General features: G+C 71.1%; 2 protein-coding genes across 4 annotated transcripts; both read left to right on the top strand.

Moving 5' to 3' along the window:
- The first annotated feature begins 2583 nt into the window (after nt 1-2583).
- RNASEK (ribonuclease K) lies at nt 2584-7299 on the top strand. Its single transcript, XM_084616593.1, has 3 exons — nt 2584-2743; nt 6561-6640; nt 6781-7299. Exons 1-3 carry the CDS (start codon nt 2666-2668, stop codon nt 6917-6919), a joined length of 297 nt encoding a protein of 98 aa, XP_084472719.1. The 5' UTR covers nt 2584-2665; the 3' UTR covers nt 6920-7299.
- A 2051-nt stretch (nt 7300-9350) lies between these two features.
- On the top strand, nt 9351-12909 carry BACC1 (BPTF associated chromatin complex component 1). Of its 3 annotated transcripts, none has more exons than XM_084616631.1 (6): nt 9352-9502; nt 10504-10598; nt 10799-10900; nt 11015-11229; nt 11815-11919; nt 12650-12909. In XM_084616631.1, the coding sequence occupies exons 1-6, from the start codon at nt 9482-9484 to the stop codon at nt 12652-12654; spliced, it is 543 nt and encodes a 180-aa protein (XP_084472757.1). In that variant the 5' UTR covers nt 9352-9481; the 3' UTR covers nt 12655-12909. The 3 variants fall into 3 exon arrangements, with proteins under 3 accessions (XP_084472758.1, XP_084472757.1, XP_084472756.1); XM_084616630.1 differs by having other exon boundaries at nt 12646-12909; XM_084616632.1 differs by lacking the exon at nt 10799-10900 and having other exon boundaries at nt 9351-9502; nt 12646-12909.
- The last annotated feature ends 7190 nt before the right edge of the window (nt 12910-20099 follow it).

Genomic DNA, 20099 nt, shown 5'->3' with positions numbered 1-20099 from the left:
GCCCCACTCCCCACTGCAGATAGTTGTCTCACAGCCGGGTTATGAGCCGTCGGGAACCCGGCGTAGGGAAGGGCGTTAGCACCAGGAGCAGGGACCAGCAGCAATGCCCGTCTGGAGGGGACCCAGAGCCCCGGCCTCTGCCCCCTGAGTCCCAAACCAGCAGCCTCAGTCCCTCCCCAGTACACCCTTCCCGACTGCCTCCGGGCTTCGTCTGTCCCCTGGGCAAACCGGTCCCCTGGGTGCTCTGTACCCAGCCCCTCCGGCTGGATCCTCACAGGGGACGGGCCCCAGCCATGGGGTGCCGGGCTACAGCGTGTGGGCCGGTCTCTGCACCCTGTTAGCCAGTCGCCGTCACTCCGGCCTCTAGGGGTTGCTGCACCCCCGAGAGATAGGAGTGACACGTGGGGAAACTGAGGCGCGCACACAGTGGTCAGACATGACATGAAGAACGTTCCCGCTTTGGCGCAGGAAGAATCTAGAGTGCGGAATGACAGAATAACGGACAGACGTTCATGGTTACGCTGCGAACGCCATGCCCAACAAGCTCCGAGGGTGAACCAAGCCAGCGTGAAACAAGAAAGTGTCGTTTGGTTGCCAAAGGGTCGGGCTTTGAAGAGTTTACAGAAGCTGTGGAAGCGAGTGATTAACCCGGGTGGGGCATCCGAAGCACGCTGTACAAAGGTGTCACACCATCGCCGCGTGTTCAAGAGTTGAAGAGAAACGCGGGCCGAGTTTGAAGAGGACAAAGCCAAGCGGAAGCAGAAACTTCAAGACTTTGAGGGGGGAAAACACCACAATGCCCAGGTCCTGCCATACTTTCCCCGTCCTGTAGCAAGCCGTGGGCTGGGAGAGGATTGTCGCAGATGAATCTGCGTGGCGAGATGAGAGAAATCGGTTGGAAATGGACGCAGAAAAAGCCGAACTACGGATTTGTTTTGGTTTTCAAAACGCTGCATGCGAGGCCCCGTCTCCAGCGTCCCTCGGCCATAAGAAGTCCTTCGTGGCTGCCGGGCAGGGGAAAAAATACAAGTAGACAGTGAGGTAAGGTTCGGGCACGCTGTCTGTGCCATATAATTAGTGTTGACGGAGCTTTGTCCTCGTTTTTAGAAGCAGTCCGGCTGATTAACGGTAGAGGCGACGGCTCATGCACCGTGGGGTTCAGTATGAAATACACTCGAGCGCCCAAAGAACCAGCGTCAGCCAGGTGTATAAATACGGTACAGGAAACAAGTTCTCTCCGGTGCCAGTCTCCGGGAAGCCGGCCTGTGCGGCATCGTTACGTTCCCCCCTGACGCACTTCAGCCGGTGGTATTTATACCGCATTTTCACAAGTGACCTGTCGCTACCCCCCCACCCAGCCGCCTGGCCCAGTTCCCTGGCTGGTTCGGTCCCGCTCTTCGCTGGGTTTTGGATCCGGGGGCCGGGCCGCGCACCCAACGTCTCTAGCTTGATTTCGAGCCGTTTTCGATTGGCTTGGGCCAGATGCCGACTTTGGCGAGGGCCGGGGGGTGATGGGAGGGCGGCGGCTAGCAGGGTGCAGGGCCAGGCTGCGTTAGGCCAATTCACCGGCCCAGGCTGCGGGGTGTATGAATGGAGGGGTGTGACGGGGAGAATCCACGTTCGGAGGAGCGGGGTGGGGGTTGACGGGCGGGTGTGAGTCAAGGGGACCACGGACTCGTCCTCCAGGCGCCTGGGATGGCCACCCCGCCTTGCCCGGAGTCATGGCCAGGTCCGCAGGTGACCCTGCCCTTCCCCAGAGTCACGTGACCCAGTCCCCATGCCCTTGTCCAGTCACGTGACCTGGTCCCCATCTGACCCTGTCCCCATGTGGCCCTTCCCTTCCCCAGAGTCACATGACCCGGTCCCCATGTGGCCCTGCCCTTGTCCAGTCACGTGACCCTGTCCCCATATGGCCCTGCCCTTCCCCAGAGTCACATGACCCGGTCCCCATGCCCTTGTCCAGTCACGTGACCTGGTCCCCATCTGACCCTGTCCCCATGTGGCCCTGCCCTTCCCCAGAGTCACATGACCAGGTCCCCATGTGGCCCTGCCCTTGTCCAGTCATGTGACCCTGTCCCCATGTGGCCCTGCCCTTCCCCAGAGTCACATGACCTGGTCCCCATGTGGCCCTGCCCTTGTCCAGTCATGTGACCCTGTCCCCAATAGGCCCTGCCCTTATCCAGAGTCACGTGACCCTGCCCTTGCTCAAGTTAAGGCCCTGTCATGTGACAGCCCTTCCCCCACCGCCCCAGTTCTTTGGACTGTACCATTTGCGCCAGGGAAGGGGTTGTTTTTCATTCCCCTTATTTAACTCTCCCAGCTTATGGGGATTTTACCCACCCCCACTCCTGAGGGGGATTTGGGGCTCTCGGAAACCCGCGTCTATAAATAGCCGGGGTTCGCCCCCCCCCCCCCGCCCGGTTGAGGATGGAACGGTCCGGGGGCGCTCGACCAATCGGATGGCGGAGCTGGAAGCGGCCGGGGCCGGTTCCATTGCGCCACAAGGGGGACGTGTCCCCACCCCCCCCAGTCTTTGCAGAGTGGTTGCGCCCGGTCAGCTGACTCCTCCCTCCGGGGGCCGCGGCCGCCCTCAGTCTGCTGCGTCGGCCCGGCCAGCAGCAGCCCGAGGAGGAGGCTCCGCGCCGCCCGCCCCCCCGGCCCGGCCATGGCCTCCCTGCTCTGCTGCGGGCCCAAGCTGGCCGCCTGCGGCATCGTGCTCAGCGCCTGGGGCGTCATCATGCTGGTGAGCGGGGCCCTGGCCGCCTGGGGGGGCGGGGGGAGAAGGTTGGGGGCGGGGGGGAAGATTGGGGTGCACCAGGGCTGGTGGGGGGCTGTGGGGGAAGGTGGAGGGCAGGGGAAGGATTGGGGGGCGGGAGGGTTGGGGTGCCCCAGGGCTGGTGGGGGGCTGTGGGGGAAGGTGGAGGGCAGGGGAAGGATTGGGGGGCGGGAAGGTTGGGGTGCCCCAGGGCTGGTGGGGGGCTGTGGGGGAAGGTGGAGGGCAGGGGAAGGATTGGGGGGCGGGAAGGTTGGGGTGCCCCAGGGCTGGTGGGGGGCTGTGGGGGAAGGTGGAGGGCAGGGGAAGGATTGGGGGTCGGGAAGGTTGGGGTGCCCCAGGGCTGGTGGGGGGCTGTGGGGGAAGGTGGAGGGCAGGGGAAGGATTGGGGGGCGGGAAGGTTGGGGTGCCCCAGGGCTGGTGGGGGGCTGTGGGGGAAGGTGGAGGGCAGGGGAAGGATTGGGGGGCGGGAAGATTGGGGTGCCCCAGGGCTGGTGGGGGGCTGTGGGGGAAGGTGGAGGGCAGGGGAAGGATTGGGGGGCGGGAGGGTTGGGGTGCCCCAGGGCTGGTGGGGGGCTGTGGGGGAAGGTGGAGGGCAGGGGAAGGATTGGGGGGCGGGAAGGTTGGGGTGCCCCAGGGCTGGTGGGGGGCTGTGGGGGAAGGTGGAGGGCAGGGGAAGGATTGGGGGGCGGGAGGGTTGGGGTGCCCCAGGGCTGGTGGGGGGCTGTGGGGGAAGGTGGAGGGCAGGGGAAGGATTGGGGGGCGGGAAGGTTGGGGTGCCCCAGGGCTGGTGGGGGGCTGTGGGGGAAGGTGGAGGGCAGGGGAAGGATTGGGGGGCGGGAAGGTTGGGGTGCCCCAGGGCTGGTGGGGTGCTGTGGGGGAAGGTGGAGGGCAGGGGAAGGATTGGGGGTCGGGAAGGTTGGGGTGCCCCAGGGCTGGTGGGGGGCTGTGGGGGAAGGTGGAGGGCAGGGGAAGGATTGGGGGGCGGGAAGGTTGGGGTGCCCCAGGGCTGGTGGGGGGCTGTGGGGGAAGGTGGAGGGCAGGGGAAGGATTGGGGGGCGGGAAGGTTGGGGTGCCCCAGGGCTGGTGGGGGGCTGTGGGGGAAGGTGGAGGGCAGGGGAAGGATTGGGGGGCGGGAAGGTTGGGGTGCCCCAGGGCTGGTGGGGGGCTGTGGGGGAAGGTGGAGGGCAGGGGAAGGATTGGGGGGCGGGAAGGTTGGGGTGCCCCAGGGCTGGTGGGGGGCTGTGGGGGAAGGTGGAGGGCAGGGGAAGGATTGGGGGGCGGGAAGATTGGGGTGCCCCAGGGCTGGTGGGGGGCTGTGGGGGAAGGTGGAGGGCAGGGGAAGGATTGGGGGGCGGGAAGGTTGGGGTGCCCCAGGGCTGGTGGGGGGCTGTGGGGGAAGGTGGAGGGCAGGGGAAGGATTGGGGGGCGGGAAGGTTGGGGTGCCCCAGGGCTGGTGGGGGGCTGTGGGGGAAGGTGGAGGGCAGGGGAAGGATTGGGGGGCGGGAAGGTTGGGGTGCCCCAGGGCTGGTGGGGGGCTGTGGGGGAAGGTGGAGGGCAGGGGAAGGATTGCGGGGCGGGAAGGTTGGGGTGCCCCAGGGCTGGTGGGGGGCTGTGGGGGAAGGTGGAGGGCAGGGGAAGGATTGGGGGGCGGGAAGGTTGGGGTGCCCCAGGGCTGGTGGGGGGCTGTGGGGGAAGGTGGAGGGCAGGGGAAGGATTGGGGGGCGGGAAGGTTGGGGTGCCCCAGGGCTGGTGGGGGGCTGTGGGGGAAGGTGGAGGACAGGGGAAGGATTGGGGGACGGGAGGGTTGGGGTGCCCCAGGGCTGGTGGGGGGCTGTGGGGGAAGGTGGAGGGCAGGGGAAGGATTGGGGGACGGGAGGGTTGGGGTGCCCCAGGGCTGGTGGGGGGCTGTGGGGGAAGGTGGAGGGCAGGGGAAGGATTGGGGGGCGGGAAGGTTGGGGTGCCCCAGGGCTGGTGGGGGGCTGTGGGGGAAGGTGGAGGGCAGGGGAAGGATTGGGGGGCGGGAAGGTTGGGGTGCCCCAGGGCTGGTGGGGGGCTGTGGGGGAAGGTGGAGGGCAGGGGAAGGATTGGGGGGCGGGAAGGTTGGGGTGCCCCAGGGCTGGTGGGGGGCTGTGGGGGAAGGTGGAGGGCAGGGGAAGGATTGGGGGGTGGGGGGAAGGTTGGGGTGCACCAGGGCTGGTGGAGGGAGGGGGAGGGTGGGGTGCACCCGGTCTGGGGGGGGAGGGGAAGGATGGGGTGCACTAACGGTGCAGGGGAGGGCAACCTGGGTGTGTATGGGAGGGGGGACTTGGGGGCAGAAGTGGGTGGCAAGAGTGGTTGGGTGGGGACTAGTGGGGTGGACGGGGGGCACGGGGAGCACTGTGTGACGGGGCGGGGGCTGCCCCACAGTGGCTGGATCCAGCCTGGGCTGCGGTGGGGGGCACCTCCCCCCTCCAACTTCCCCAGCGACACTGACTTCCCCACGCGAGTGGGAAAAGGTGACGGGGCGGCTGAAGCGCCAGCTGAATCACCCCTGGGTGCCGCAGGGGTGGAGCGACCCCCGAGGCCGTGCCCGGCGCCCCCTCTGGGCAAACCCTGGGGCTGTGTGCGGGGGGTGTGTGTGTGTGTGTCCCGCTGCCGGGCCTGGCGCCCCTTGGGTCTAACAGGCGCCCCCTTAGTAATGGGATAGATGAAGACACAAAATCTCCTGAATGTGAATCCGTGGGACGCCCGCGGCTTGAGTCCTGTGCGCTGGCGTGGTGGCCCCGTCTCTTGGGACTGGAAAAGGCTCAGCAGAGGGCAACGAAATCGGTTAGGGGTGTGGAACGCCGGCCGTGCGAGGAGAGCTTAATAAAACGGGGACTTTTCAGCTCGGGAAAGAGACGGCTAAGGGGGGATATGACAGAGGTCTATGAAATCATGATGGGTGTGGGGAAAGTAAATAGGGAAGTGTCATTTTCTCCTCATAACCCAAGAACTAGGGGCCACCCAATGAAACGAACAGGCAGCGGGTTTAAAACCCACACAAGGAAGTCTTTCTTCACCCAACCGTTAACCTGTGGAACTCCTTGCCAGAGGACGTGGTGAAGGCCAAAACTATAACAAGGTTCAGAAAAGAACTAGAGAAGTTCCTGGAGGACAGGTCCAGCAATGACTATGAGCCAGGCTGGGCAGGGCTGGTGTCCCTGGCCTCCGTTTGCCAGTAGCTGGGGATGGGCGACAGGGGAGGGGTCACTGGATGATTCCCTGTTCGGTCCATTCCCTCTGGGGCCCCTGGCCCTGGCCACTGGCCACTGTCGGCAGATAGGACACTGGGCTAGATGGACCCTTGGTCTGACCCAGTCTGGCCGCTCTTATGATCTGTCCTGGGCATTGACTTTCTGCTCCTGGGAAGGTCGCGTTCTCTCTCCTTGGCCGGTTCCATCCGACCCGGGGCCAGTTCTCTCCAGGAGCCGGCTGGGCACGGTAGGGACGCTCGGGTGCCGGGTGTTGTGTACACAGGCTCGGGGCTAGGTCCTGATTCCCTGGTGTAGGGGATGGGGCCTGCCAGGTCCCTCTGCCCTGCTGCGGCTGGTCCCTAAAGTAGGACTTGGGGGCTGCCCCGTGGGGCGTGGATCCTGCTGGGGGCACAGGGCCAAGGTGGGTTGAGGGGGTGGCACTGGGCTTAGCCAGGTGTATGTGGCGGTGGTCTGGGCTGTGCCCTGCCCATGGGCGGGGTGCAGTGCTGGGATGAGGGGGGTGCTTTCCCTGCCCTGCTCACCCCCCGATCTCTGGCCTCTCCCTGTAGATTCTCCTGGGGATCTTCTTCAACGTGCACTCGGCGGTCCTCATAGAAGACGTTCCCTTCACGGAGGAAGATTTCAAGGGGTAAGTGCCGCCCACGGGGCCTGGCCCCTCTCGGGCAGGGACTGGCTGGCTCAGGGGGGCGGGGAATGGGGCACGGGGCCTGTCCCCTCTTGGGGCGCCGGCTCCAGGACTGACCCCCCCCCCCTCCTTCCGCCTCGCAGCGGCCCGGAGAAGATCCACCACCTCTACGAGCAAGTCAGCTACAACTGCTTCATCGCGGCCGGGCTCTACGTGCTGCTCGGGGGCTTCTCCTTCTGCCAGGTCCGGCTGAACAAGCGCAAGGAGTACATGGTGCGCTAGGCGGGGCGGCCGCCCCCCGCCGGGACCCCGCCGGGACCCTCTATTTATTACAGCTCCTCCCTGGCGCCCCTGGGCTTGGGAGCCCCCCTGCTGGTGGGGGCTGTGCCTGGGCCCTGCCTCCCCCCATCCTCCCCGTGTGTGGCAGGCTCTGTGCCCCCCAGTGTGGAGTGCCCCCTTGGTCTCACTTTCAAAATCCCACCCTCCGTTGTCGCCCATCCCCTCCCCCATGTCTCCAGCTAGGGGTGGGGGGGTCGGTAGCCGCTGAGATGGGTGAGATGCTGAACTGGGTCTGATGGTCCCCCCCCAGCCGGGTCGCGATCTGTGTCCCTTTGTGTCCAGTCTGGAATTGGTTCCTGCCCAATAAAACACGTTGGATCCCCTGCCTGTGGCCCAGTGTTTACTGGGGCGCGGTGGGGGGGTATGAGGGGAGGAGTGTGTGTGGGGGGGTGCCTGGGGACTGGGTGGTTTTAGGAGGAGGGCTGGGGGGCTTTGGGGGGGTGCTGGGCCAGTGGGGTGCTCAGAGGGGGGCTGCAGGGAGGGGGGAGCTGGGGGCTGCAGGGCCAGTGGGGGGCTCGAGGGGGGCTGCAGGGTGGGGGAGCTGGGGGCTGCAGGGCCAGTGGGGGGGCTCGAGGGGGGCTGCAGGGTGGGGGGAGCTGGGGGCTGCAGGGCCAGTGGGGGGCTCGAGGGGGGCTGCAGGGTGGGGGGAGCTGGGGGCTGCAGGGCCAGTGGGGGGGAGCTGGGGGCGGGCTGCAGGGCCAGTGGGGGGGGCTCGGGGGGGGCTGCAGGGTGGGGGGGAGCTGGGGGCGGGCTGCAGGGCCAGTGGGGGGGCTCGGGGGGGCGGCAGGGTGGGGGGAGCTGGGGGCTGCAGGGCCAGTGGGGGGGGCTCGGGGGGGGGCGGCAGGGTGGGGGGGAGCTGGGGGGTGCAGGGCCAGTGGGGGGGGCTCGGGGGGGGCTGCAGGGTGGGGGGGAGCTGGGGGGTGCAGGGCCAGTGGGGGGGGCTCGGGGGGGGCTGCAGGGTGGGGGGAGCTGGGGGGTGCAGGGCCAGTGGGGGGGGCTCGGGGGGGGCTGCAGGGTGGGGGGAGCTGGGGGGTGCAGGGCCAGTGGGCGGGGCTCGGGGGGGGCTGCAGGGTGGGGGGAGCTGGGGGGTGCAGGGCCAGTGGGGGGGGCTCGGGGGGGCTGCAGGGTGGGGGAGCTGGGGGCTGCAGGGCCAGTGGGGGGGCTCGGGGGGGGCGGCAGGGTGGGGGGAGCTGGGGGGTGCAGGGCCAGTGGGGGGGCTCGGGGGGGGCGGCAGGGCCAGTGAGGGGGGCTCGGGGGGGGCGGCAGGGTGGGGGGAGCTGGGGGGTGCAGGGCCAGTGAGGGGGGCTCGGGGGGGGCGGCAGGGTGGGGGGAGCTGGGGGGTGCAGGGCCAGTGAGGGGTGCTCGGGGGGGGCGGCAGGGTGGGGGGAGCTGGGGGGTGCAGGGCCAGTGAGGGGGGCTCGGGGGGGGCTGCAGGGTGGGGGGAGCTGGGGGCTGCAGGGCCCGTGGGGGGGCTCGAGGGGGGCTGCAGGGTGGGGGGAGCTGGGGGCTGCAGGGCCCGTGGGGGGGCTCGAGGGGGGCTGCAGGGTGGGGGGAGCTGGGAGGGTTCTGGGCCAGTGGGGGGCTGGGGGGTGCAGGGCCAGAGGGGGGCTCAGAGGGGGGCTGCGGGGTGGGGGAGCTGGGGGGCTGCAGGGCCAGTGGGGAGTCTCAGGGGGGCTGCAGAGTGGGGGTAGCTGGGGGGTGCAGGGCCAGTGGGGGGGCTCGAGGGGGGCTGCAGGGTGGGGGGAGCTGGGGGCTGCAGGGCCAGTGGGGGGGGCTCGGGGGGGCTGCAGGGTGGGGGGAGCTGGGGGGTGCAGGGCCAGTGGGGGGTGCTCGGGGGGGGGCTGCAGGGTGGGGGAGCTGGGGGGGTGCAGGGCCAGTGGGGGGTGCTCGGGGGGGCTGCAGGGTGGGGGGAGCTGGGGGGTGCAGGGCCAGTGGGGGGTGCTCGGGGGGGCTGCAGGGTGGGGGAGCTGGGGGCAGGCCATGGGGTTGCGCGCGGGGGCTGCAGTGGGGGGTTCTCGGGGGGGCTGCAGGGTGGGGGGAGCTGGGGGTGCAGGGCCAGTGGGGGGTGCTCGGGGGGGCTGCAGGGTGGGGGGAGGGCCAGTGGGGGGGCTGGGAGGGGGGGGAGCTGGGGGGTGCAGGGCCGGGGGGGCTCGGAGGGGGGGCGGGTGGCCTGGGGCAGGGGGGGGGGCGGGCAGCAGCTGGCTCTGGGGCGGGGCTGGGGAGCGGACGGGGGGCGGAGCCTGCGCTGCGAGGGGCCACGTGCCCTGCGGGGGAGGGGGGCGGCGAAGGGGTTAAGACCAGCGAGCGCTCGGTCCTCCCGCAGCCTAGAGCGGGGCCGGAAGTGGCGGCCGGTGCTGCTTCCGGCTGCGGCCCGCCCCGTTTTCCCGCCATCGCGCGCAGGGCGCGCGCGCAGCACGCCGGGGGCGGGGCCAGCAGCTGGGGGCCGCGAGCGGCGGCGCCGGCCGGAGAAACCCCCCGGGCGGGGGCAGGAGCGTCCGGGGCGCCATGACGTCAGCGTCCACCAAGGTTCGGAGAGGGGCGGGGCCGGCAGTGGGCGGGGGGGGGGCTGGAGGCGGGCCCGGGGGGTCCCCGGTGGGGGGAGGGGACGCGGGGGGGGGGGCTGGAGGCGGGCCCGGGGGCTCCCCGGGGGGGAGGAGGGGATGTGGGGGGGGGCTGCAGGCGGGCCCGGGGGGTCCCCTGCGGGGGGAGGGGACGCGGGGGGGGCTGGAGGCGGGCCGGGGGGAGGAGGGGACGCGGGAGGGGGGCTGGAGGCGGGCAGGGGGGTCCCCGGGGTAGGGAGGGGACACGGGGGGGCTCTAGGCGGGCCGGGGGGAGGAGGGGACGCGGGGGGGGGCTGGAGGCGGGCAGGGGGGTCCCCGGGGTAGGGAGGGGACGCGGGAGGGGGCTGGAGGCGGTCAGGGGGCCCCCGGGGGAGGGACGGGACGCGGGGGGGGGCTCTAGGCGGGCCGGGGGGAGGAGGGGACGCGGGAGGGGGGCTGGAGGCTTGCCCGGGACGTCCCCGGGGGGGAGGAGGGGACGCGGGGGGGGGCTGGAGGCGGGCAGGGGGGTCCCCGGGGGGAGGAGGGGACGCGGGGGGGGGGGCTGGAGGCGGGCAGGGGGGTCCCCGGGGGGAGGAGGGGACGCGGGGGGGGGCTGGAGGCGGGCAGGGGGGTCCCCGGGGGGAGGAGGGGACGCGGGGGGGGGGCTGGAGGCGGGCAGGGGGGTCCCCGGGGGGAGGAGGGGACGCGGGGGGGGGGCTGGAGGCGGGCAGGGGGGTCCCCGGGGGAGGAGGGGACGCGGGAGGGGGGCTGGAGGCGGGCAGGGGGGTCCCCGGGGGAGGAGGGGACGCGGGAGGGGGCTGGAGGCGGGCAGGGGGGTCCCCGGGGGGAGGAGGGGACGCGGGAGGGGGGCTGGAGGCGTGCCCGGGGCGTCCCCGGGGGGGGAGGAGGGGACGCGGGGGGGGGCTGGAGGCGGGCAGGGGGGTCCCCCTGGCGGGGGGGCTCCCTGACACCCCCGTCCCCCCGCAGGTGGGCGAGATTTTCTCCGCGGCCGGCGCCGCCTTCACCAAGCTGGGGGAGCTGACCATGCAGCTGCACCCCGTGGCCGACTCGTCCCCCGCTGGGTGAGCCGGGGGGGGGCCTGGGGGCGGGGGGAGGCCTGGCCGCCGCCCTGCCCCCCACGGCGGGGGGGCTGTGTTATTGCAGGGTCTCCGGGGCAGGGGGCGGTCTGGAGGGAGGGGGAGCGGCTGGGTGGGTGGGGCGGGGCAGGGGAGGCCCTGACCCATGTGTGTCCCCCCCCCACGCCCCCCCCCCGTTACCCCAGGGCCAAGTGGACGGAGACGGAGATCGAGATGCTGCGGGCGGCCGTGCGGCGCTTCGGGGACGACCTGAACCGGATCAGCGCCGTCATCAAGGAGCGGACGGTGTAAGGGGGGGGCGGTGTCTCTGGGGGGGGACGACGATGACATGGGGGGTCCTGGCTGGGGGGGGGAGCCCTGCGCGGTGACTCCCCCCCCTCCCCTCTTTCCTCTCCCCGCAGGGCGCAGATCAAAGCCACGGCCAAGCGTAAGGCCTATGAGGACAGCGGGGTGCCCCTGCCCGCCGACTCCCCCAAGAAGGGCCCCAAGAAGGGGCACGGGCTGGGGGGGGCGGCGGCGGTGGCCGCCCCGGCCCTGGCCCCCCCCGCCCAGGTTGGGGGCCCCGCCGGGCTGCAAGACACGCCCGCCCCGCCCATGAAGAAGCAGAAGGCATCGGGTGAGCGGCACCCCTGGGTGTTCCCGCCCCGAGGCCCTATGGGGCGGGGTCCTGTCTGGGGGGCGGCTATGTGCCTGGGGGGGTCGTGTGCCCTGGGGGGGGCCGTGTCTGGGGGGGTCGTGTGCCCTGGGGGGGCCCGTGTCTGGGGTGAGGCGTGTGCCCTGCGGCAGGGCCGTGTCTAGGGGGTGTTGTGTCCCTTGGGGTGGGAGCTGTCTGGGGGGAGGCGTGTGCCCTGGGTGGGGCTGTGTGTGGGGGGGGGTTGTGTGCCCTGGGTAGGGGGGCTGTGTTGGGGGGGGTCATGTCCCTTGGGGTGGGAGCTGTGTGGGGGTGTCGTGTGCCCTGGGGCGGGGCCGTGTCTGGGGGGGTTGTGTGCCCTGGGTAGGGGGGTGGTGTGTGGGGGGGTATGTCCCTTGGGCTGGGGCCGTGTCGGGGAGGGGGTCGTGCACCCTGGGGTGCGGGAGGGGCCAGTCTCTCAGTGGATCGGGTGGGGGCGGGGTCTCTAGGGTGGGGGGGGCCGTGTGCGGGCGGGGAGGGGGGACCCCACGCGCCTGGCTGACCCCTCTCTCCCCCCCGCCCCCCCGGCAGACGTCACGCTCAGCGCCTTGAACGACTCGGATGCCAACAGCGACCTGGTTGACATCGAGGGGCTGGGGGACGCCCCCCCCGCCAAGAAACTCAACTTCGACCAGGGTATGGGCCGGGGGGCGGACCCACACCCGGGCTGCTGGGAAGGGGCGGAGGGGCGGCTGGGGGGACCCCCCTGCCCCCCAGGGAGATGTGGGGGTTTGGGCAGACCATTTCCTCCATTGGCAGACATCATCCCAGCGGGGGGTGGGCGGGGGGTGTCGATCGGCTGGTCCCCCCTCGAGAGCCGTGGGGTGGGAGTTCTCGGGAAAATCCCCCCCTTGGGAAGGCGGGAACCGACGAGAGAATCGGGGGCCCCCCGTCCCCAAACGGGGCTCCGGGGTGTGGGAAAAGGGGCAACACAGCTGGGGAGGGGAGAGATTTCTCAGGCCTGGAAAAGGGACGGCTCGGGGGAGCCGGGGGGGGGGGGGGGGTGTGATCAGGGTCTAGAAAATCCTGACCGGGGCGGGGGGAGAACGCGCAACTCCCTCCTCCTCGTAACACGGCCTGGGGGCCAGCCGATGCAGTGAGTATTGAAAACCAGGGAAAGGCCCTGTTTCCTCACCTGCCCAGCTGTTAACCTGGGGAACTCCTTGCCGCAGGATGTTGCGGAGGCCGGGGTGATCCCAGGTTGCAAAGAACTCGAGAAGTTCATGGGGGACAGGTCCAGCAGTGGCAACGAGCCAGGCTGGGCAGTCCCTTGCCCCTGTTTCTGTGAGGCCCCGCCCCCCCATGTGCAGGCCCCGCCTCCCCCTCCCTCAGCCTCTCTTGTGATCTCTCTCCCTCTCTCAGACAGTCTGACCCTGGACACCGGGCTGCTGATCACGCCCGGCGACCTGCCCCTGCTGTCCCGCTGAGCCCCCCGCGAACGGACCCGACCCACGCCTGCGAGGAGCCCCCCCCCTTTGGGGAGGAGTCACACACCCCCTGCCTATGGGGGGGAGGAGGCTGCTGGGAGGTGTCTTTGGGCAGACCCCCCCCCCCCCCCCGGCTTTCCTGCTGTTTTCCCGGCCCTGGGTTTGTTTTTTATTTTAAATAAAAGTGACCCCCCCCTTCCCCGGGTGTGTCTGGTAATTGTCAGGGAGGCACTGGGGTGAGCGGGGGGGGCCTCCCAAAGAGATGTGTTGGGGGGGTGCAGTGGGGAGCAGCCAGACCCCAAAGGCAGATGGCCCCAGGTCCCCGGAGGGGACAGCGGCTGTGGGACCGGGTTCCCTTCCCTGGCAGGCGACGGGGTTATTTTTGGGGGCCCGGGTACCCCTGTCCAGGGGCTGGGTTATTTGGGGGGCTGGGTTATTTGGAAGGCCAAGTTCCCCTCTCTGGTGGGGGACTGGGTTATTTTGGGGGGCTGGGTACCCCTGTCCGGGGGCTGGGTTATTTGGGGGGCTGGGTTTGCCTCTCTGGTGGGGGACTGGGTTATTTTGGGGGGCTGGGGGGGAGGGCTGGGTGCCCCTGTCCAGGGGCTGGGTTCCCCTCTCTGGTGGGGGACTGGGTTATTTTGGGGGCCTGGGTACCCCTGTCCAGGGGCTGGGTTAATTGGGGGGCCGGGTTCCCCTCTCTGTGTTTGGCTGAGCACGGGGGGGCTGCTTCCCTCCAGGAGCCAGGTCTCTGAGCCGCAGCCGGGCTGGACCCCCGGAGTGAGGGGCTGCGCCCCAGTGTTGCCACAGGCCCTGGGGGGGCCACCTTGGGGCACCAGCCCCCACCATGGCCCCGCTCTGCCTCCAGGGCCCAAGCCCGAGGCCAGAGACCCGCCAGGTTGGGCCCTGTGGCCGTGAGCCCCCCACTCAGCCCTGGCACCCCCCCACCCCGATTCCTCAGCGCCGGCCACTCCCCCGGACCCCCTTTATCCCCTGCCGCTCCTCACCCGGCCCGGTGCTCTCCAGCCGGGCCTCGGGGGCGGGGCTCAGTTCTTGGCTCCTGTCCTGTGCCACCCCCCACTTGGAGAAACTGAGGCACCGGGCGGAGTGGTACAAATCCCACCAGCTTTGTCATGGGAGTGGGTTTGGGGGGCTGGCGTGGGAGAGCCTGGGCAGCTGGCGGGGACCCCAACCCTGGGGAGCAGGCTCGGTTGGGGTAAAGTGAGTCAAGGGAGACCCCTCCAAGGCTCCCCAGAGCTGTGGGCCTAGGCGAGGAGGGTGGAGGGATCCCGCAGCGGGGACCTGTCTACTAGGGGAGCTGACCGCTGGGGGCCCTCGGAGAGACATGAGGGGCCCTTGGCGAAAGCCCAGCACAGTCGTGGGGGTGCTGCCGGTAGAGACCCCATAAAGCCAGGCCAGGGCGCGCCCTCCCTGGCATGCAGCACTGGCCGCCCCGCCCCAGAGCTGGCCGCATCTCAGCGCTGGGCAAGGGGTCCCCGTGTCACCCCAGAGGTGGCCGTGTCTCCGCGCCGGGCGAGGGGTCCCCGTGTCACCAGCTGCCCCGCCCCAGAGCTGGCCGCATCTCCACGCCAGGCGAGGGGTCCCTGTGTCACCGGCTGCCCCGCCCCAGAGCTGGCCGCATCTCAGCGCCGGGCAAGGGGTCCCCGTGTCACCCCAGAGGTGGGCGTGTCTGGGCGCCGGGCGAGGGGTCCCCGGGTCACCCCCGAGGTGGGCGCGTCGGGGCGCCGGGCGAGGGGTCCCCGGGTCACCCCAGAGGTGGGCGCGTCTGGGCGCCGGGCGAGGGGTCCCCGGGTCACCCCCGAGGTGGCTGCGTCGGGGCGCCGGGCGAGGGGTCCCCGGGTCACCCCCGAGGTGGCTGCGTCGGGGCGCCGGGCGAGGGGTCCCCGGGTCACCCCCGAGGTGGGCGCGTCTGGGCGCCGGGCGAGGGGTCCCCGGGTCACCCCCGAGGTGGCTGCGTCGGGGCGCCGGGCGAGGGGTCCCCGGGTCACCCCCGAGGTGGGCGCGTCGGGGCGCCGGGCGAGGGGTCCCCGGGTCACCCCCGAGGTGGGCGCGTCGGGGCGCCGGGCGAGGGGTCCCCGGGTCACCCCAGAGGTGGCTGCGTCTGGGCGCCGGGCGAGGGGTCCCCGGGTCACCCCAGAGGTGGGCGCGTCTGGGCGCCGGGCGAGGGGTCCCCGTGTCACCAGCTGCCCCGCCCCAGAGCTGGCCGCATCTCCACGCCAGGCGAGGGGTCCCTGTGTCACCGGCTGCCCCGCCCCAGAGCTGGCCGCATCTCAGCGCCGGGCCCGTGTCACCCCAGAGGTGGGCGTGTCTGGGCGCCGGGCGAGGGGTCCCCGGGTCACCCCCGAGGTGGCTGCGTCTGGGCGCCGGGCGAGGGGTCCCCGGGTCACCCCAGAGGTGGGCGCGTCTGGGCGCCGGGCGAGGGGTCCCCGGGTCACCCCCGAGGTGGCTGCGTCTGGGCGCCGGGCGAGGGGTCCCCGGGTCACCCCCGAGGTGGGCGCGTCTGGGCGCCGGGCGAGGGGTCCCCGGGTCACCCCCGAGGTGGGCGCGTCGGGGCGCCGGGCGAGGGGTCCCCGGGTCACCCCCGAGGTGGGCGCGTCGGGGCGCCGGGCGAGGGGTCCCCGGGTCACCCCAGAGGTGGCTGCGTCGGGGCGCCGGGCGAGGGGTCCCCGGGTCACCCCAGAGGTGGGCGCGTCTGGGCGCCGGGCGAGGGGTCCCCGGGTCACCCCCGAGGTGGGCGCGTCTGGGCGCCGGGCGAGGGGTCCCCGGGTCACCCCAGAGGTGGGCGCGTCTGGGCGCCGGGCGAGGGGTCCCCGGGTCACCCCAGAGGTGGGCGCGTCTGGGCGCCGGGCGAGGGGTCCCCGGGTCACCCCAGAGGTGGCTGCGTCTGGGCGCCGGGCGAGGGGTCCCCGGGTCCCCGGCCGCCCCGCCCCAGAGGTGGCCGCGCATCTCGCAGGCCGCAGTCGCACGCAGGCTCCTGTCGCTTGGCCCCCCAGGCCCCGGCCCCGGCCGCGCGTGGCCCGGCCCCGCTGGGGCAGCACAAGGAAATACTGGCCGGCCAGCGGGACGCTGCCAATATTTCTGTGCTGCTGGAGCGGGACGGGCAGGGCCAGGCCCGACGCCGGGGTAGATGGGCTGGGGGCGGCGTGGTCGCTCCGTGGCCGCGGTCCCGGCCCGCGCGGTAACACCACAAAATGGTTTGTGCGTCCAGACCCTCAGACAAACCATGATGTGCTGCTGGGGCGAAGGCCGGGGGTGGGTAGGTGGGGGGGGGCGTCCAGGCCTGCGGGGGGGGGCAGGCGGGGGGGAGTCGTCTGCCCAGCCACGGGACAGGACCGGGGTGGGGGGGGTCCTGCAGCAGATAAACACAACCGATTCGGGGGAGGGTTGCGGGGGGGGGAATCCGGAGTCAGACCAGGTTTAATTGGGGGGGGGGTTGTCTACCATATAAGGGGAGCTGGGGTGGGGGCGACTGGTAGAATGGGGGGGAGCCCTTCATGTGGGTGCCCCAGCTGGGTACATGTGTGGGGGGGGTGTTGCTGCTGGATCTCCGCCCCCCCCCCCCCCCGGCCAATCCCACCCAGCCCAAAATGGAGCCGGGCCCCAGTCAGAAAATGGAAGCCTTTTGTTTCCCAGCAGCCTCTGGGGCAGCAGCTGGCTCTTAACATCCCCCCCGCCGCCCGCTGCCCCCCACCAGGAAAAAAAAAACAGTCCGAAGGGTTAATTTCGTCACCCTCCCCAATGAAACCAGCCCCGAATACAACCCCCCGCCCCCCACCCCGGCCTCGTCCCCTCACCCCCTGTGCTGCGTGGGGTCCCCCCCCGAAAACAAGGACAGAAACTCCCCCCCCCCGGCCCCCGCTGCAAGCTGGGGAGATTTGTGGGGTTTAACGGCTGAGAACGAGGAGGGGGGGGTTGAGCCCCACAACGGGTCCCCCCCAAACCTCTCCCTGCCTCAGTAGGTCAATTTGTCCCCCCAAATCGCCACCCCCTCACCGCCCGCCCCTCCCCAGCTGGTATAAAATCATGGGGGCTCAGATGCCCCCCCCGACATGCACGCCCCCCCTCCCCCACGACTGGCTCACAGCCCAGCCCACTGGTTCTGGGGTGTGTCCGTGTGTGTGGGGCGGGGGGCAGCGACCCACAACGACTTGCGGCTCCCTGCCCTTCCCCACACCGACCCCCCAAACCCGGGGCACCAGCGAGCCCCCCCATCCACCCAGCGACACCCCTCCAACCTCAGCACACACGCCGGACCGACTGCCCCCGCGTACCCCCATTCAAAAACAACACACACAGAGCCCCCCCCCACACACATACCCCCGGCTCATTCACCCCCCAGGCCCAGCACCTCCCGGATCAGAGCCCCAAAGCGACGCCAAGATTTCGGGGAGCCAGCTGGGCCGGTGATGGGGGGGGGGCGCAGTCCAGTGTAAATCTGTGGGCATTTAGGCAGCGAGCCCCCCACTTCCCAATCTGCCCCCCGGGTGCAGGCCAGGCCGGAGCTGCCGCGCCCTGGGGCAGCCCGGGGGGTGCCGTGGGGGTGACGCAGGCAGAAATGGCGAATTGGGACAAAGCCACGGCCCTCCCCCCGCCCCGTGCACCCCGGATTTTCGTTCCCGAGCTTTTTTTGGGGGGGGGCGTCTCTCATTTAACCTCCTGCCTCCGAAATCCGGGGGGGGAGGGGGGGTTTGAAGGAGTTGTTCTAGACAGGGACCAAATCGCAGCCCCCCCCCCCGCGCTGGCGGGTTTTCGGGGTGCCGCGGACATTGCAGGGGGAGGCCGGGCAGGATCCCAGGCCAATTCGGGGCTCCCGGTTCTGGAGGGGGCGGTTTCCCCGAATGATGGTGATTTTCCAGTCGCGATTCGGGGTGAGGCCGATTCCGGGGCCTCTCAGGATCCCCCCCGGCCGACCTCTGCCTTCTCCCGGGCCCTTTTGGGGGGCGCCGATCCTAGGGGGTCCGGGGTCCCAGCTCCGGGCGGTTTCCCGGGGCACGATTCTGGGTTTTCGCCGTCGTTTTGGGGGGCCGATCCTCCGTCTTTTCCACCCGTTGGCGTTACGACGCCTCCGCCCCCCCCGGCGCTTTGTTCGGCTCCCGTTCGCCCCCCAGAAAATAATCGGGGGGGGGGTGTTTCGTTGCTGACGAGTTTCCCCATGGCTGGATTTTTTTCTCTCTTTTTTTTTTCCCTCCCTCCTTGCACATAAAAAAAAACCCCCCCAAAACCGCCCAAAGCCCGAGTGAGCGACGCAGCCGGACGCTCACTGGCTCACACCCTGCGTGCAAAGCGGGACGTTCCCCCGGCTGGGTCGGTGCCCGGCGGGGGACCCCCAGCCCCCCGCCGCCCCCTGCCCCCCCACTTACCTGCCGCCAGGCCGGGGCCCGACTTTTGTGCCAGCTCCTTCCTGACCCCTGAGAAATATTCGGGGAGCTGGGGGGAGTGGGGGGGTCGCCCGCCGGGCGCCCCGGGACAAAGAAATCCAACGCAAAAAAAGATCGGTATCCGTCCGGGGGGTGGGGGGGGAGGAATCCAGCCCCCCCGCCAGGTCCTGCCCCAGCCTGGGTGCCATGGGGCAGGTCCCTTTCCCAAAGCCGCCCCCCGGCAGGCCGGCACCCCTGCTCGGTCGAGGGGGGATCGCGGCCCCCCGCCTGGAAAAGGGGCGCCCCCCCCCCGAGCCGCAAGCCCGTTCGGTGCAATTGTGGCGAGGGAGGGGAAAGAAACCCCGAGCCCGGGTGAGCAGTGACGGCTCGGTCTTTTTCCCCCTGTACAACTTTCTACACTTGAATAAACCCCCTTGGGCGGGCGGGAAAAATCCGCCAAAATTCCCGGGCGCGGCCCCGGCCCCCCCCTGGGCGTGGGTGAAGTTTGGGGGCGATCGGCCCGGCGGGGCGCCGGGGAAAAATTCCCCTTTCCAGGGCTCGGCCCGCGCGAACGCGAACGTCCCCAGCTTGTCTTTGTCCCCGTGCCAACTCGGAGCCACTTGGCAGGCTCGGGCGCTTCGCAAGCGGCCAGTGTGTCTCCCCCGCCCCACGGGGCCCCCCCGGCGCGCGGCCGCCGGCCCCCCCTGCTGCCCCGGGGGGTGCCCCTGCCCCCCACGCCCTGGGAGCCCCGGGGGGCCGGGGGGGGGGAAGGGTCTGGTTTGTGCTGTTCACACTCGGGCTCCGCGCATCCACTGCAGGCTCGAATCTGCTGGTGCCGACCCACAGCCGGATTTACCCCGGGCCCGGCGCGTGCCCCCCCCCCCCGCCGTGGGGATGGGGACCCCCCCATCTCCCGCTGCGCTCAGCTCCTGCTGGGGGGCCGTGCCGATGGGGAGGGGGAGCTAAGGGCGACCCTCCCCCCCCTGCAGGAAATCAGAGGCCAGCCCCTTCCCCACCCCCCGGGAACAGAGCCGGGGCCCCCCAGTCTCCATGGGACAGGGCTGGGGAGCAGCTGGCTGGGCAAGGGCCGATTGAGGAGGTTGGGGGGGCGTCCCCCCACCCCCTCCCCGGAGCAGGATCTTGGGGGCAGTTGGGGGGTTACCGGTAAATGGGTTTGTGAGATTAAAGGGGACATTATGTGGGGGGAGGGCATGGAGAGAACCCAGGAGTCCTGGCTCCCAGCCCGCCATGCTCTGACCCACCGGCCCCCACTCCCCTCCCAGAGTCGGGGAGAGAACCCAGGAGTCCTGGCTCCCAGCCCCCCCACCCTACCCAGAGCTGCGGAGAGAACCCAGGAGTCCTGACCCCCAGCCCCCCGTGCTCTGACCCTCCAGCCCCCCACTCCCCTCCCAGAGCCGGGGAGAGAACCCAGGAGTCCTGGCTCCCAGCCCCCCCTGCTCTGACCCTCCAGCCCCCCACTCCCCTCCCAGAGCCGGGGAGAGAACCCAGGAGTCCTGGCTCCCAGCCCCCCCACCCTACCCAGAGCTGCGGAGAGAACCCAGGAGTCCTGACCCCCAGCCCCCCGTGCTCTGACCCTCCAGCCCCCCACTCCCCTCCCAGAGCCGGGGAGAGAACCCAGGAGTCCTGGCTCCCAGCCCCCCCTGCTCTGACCCTCCAGCCCCCCACTCCCCTCCCAGAGCCGGGGAGAGAACCCAGGAGTCCTGGCTCCCAGCCCCCCCACCCTACCCAGAGCTGCGGAGAGAACCCAGGAGTCCTGACCCCCAGCCCCCCGTGCTCTGACCCTCCAGCCCCCCACTCCCCTCCCAGAGCCGGGGAGAGAACCCAGGAGTCCTGGCTCCCAGCCCCCCCACCCTACCCAGAGCTGCGGAGAGAACCCAGGAGTCCTGACCCCCAGCCCCCCGTGCTCTGACCCTCCAGCCCCCCACTCCCCTCCCAGAGCCGGGGAGAGAACCCAGGAGTCCTGGCTCCCAGCCCCCCCTGCTCTGACCCTCCA

This window comes from Lepidochelys olivacea (assembly GCF_965140295.1).
Source record: "Lepidochelys olivacea isolate rLepOli2 genome assembly, chromosome: 28".
NCBI classification, from domain to species: Eukaryota; Metazoa; Chordata; order Testudines; family Cheloniidae; genus Lepidochelys; species Lepidochelys olivacea.
The sequence above is the reverse complement of the archived record's forward strand: the minus strand, read 5'-3'. Positions and strand labels throughout refer to the sequence as shown.

Coding starts and splice junctions, on each gene's coding strand:
- RNASEK (XM_084616593.1), top strand. CDS start 2,666: ATGGCCTCCCTGCTCTGCTGCGGGCCCAAGCTGGCCGCCTGCGGCATC. Junction 2,744..6,560: donor CCTGGGGCGTCATCATGCTG/GTGAGCGGGGCC, acceptor CTCTCCCTGTAG/ATTCTCCTGGGGATCTTCTT. Junction 6,641..6,780: donor ACGGAGGAAGATTTCAAGGG/GTAAGTGCCGCC, acceptor TCCGCCTCGCAG/CGGCCCGGAGAAGATCCACC.
- BACC1 (XM_084616630.1), top strand. CDS start 9,482: ATGACGTCAGCGTCCACCAAG. Junction 11,230..11,814: donor GAAGAAGCAGAAGGCATCGG/GTGAGCGGCACC, acceptor CCCCCCCGGCAG/ACGTCACGCTCAGCGCCTTG. Junction 11,920..12,645: donor GAAACTCAACTTCGACCAGG/GTATGGGCCGGG, acceptor TCCCTCTCTCAG/ACAGTCTGACCCTGGACACC.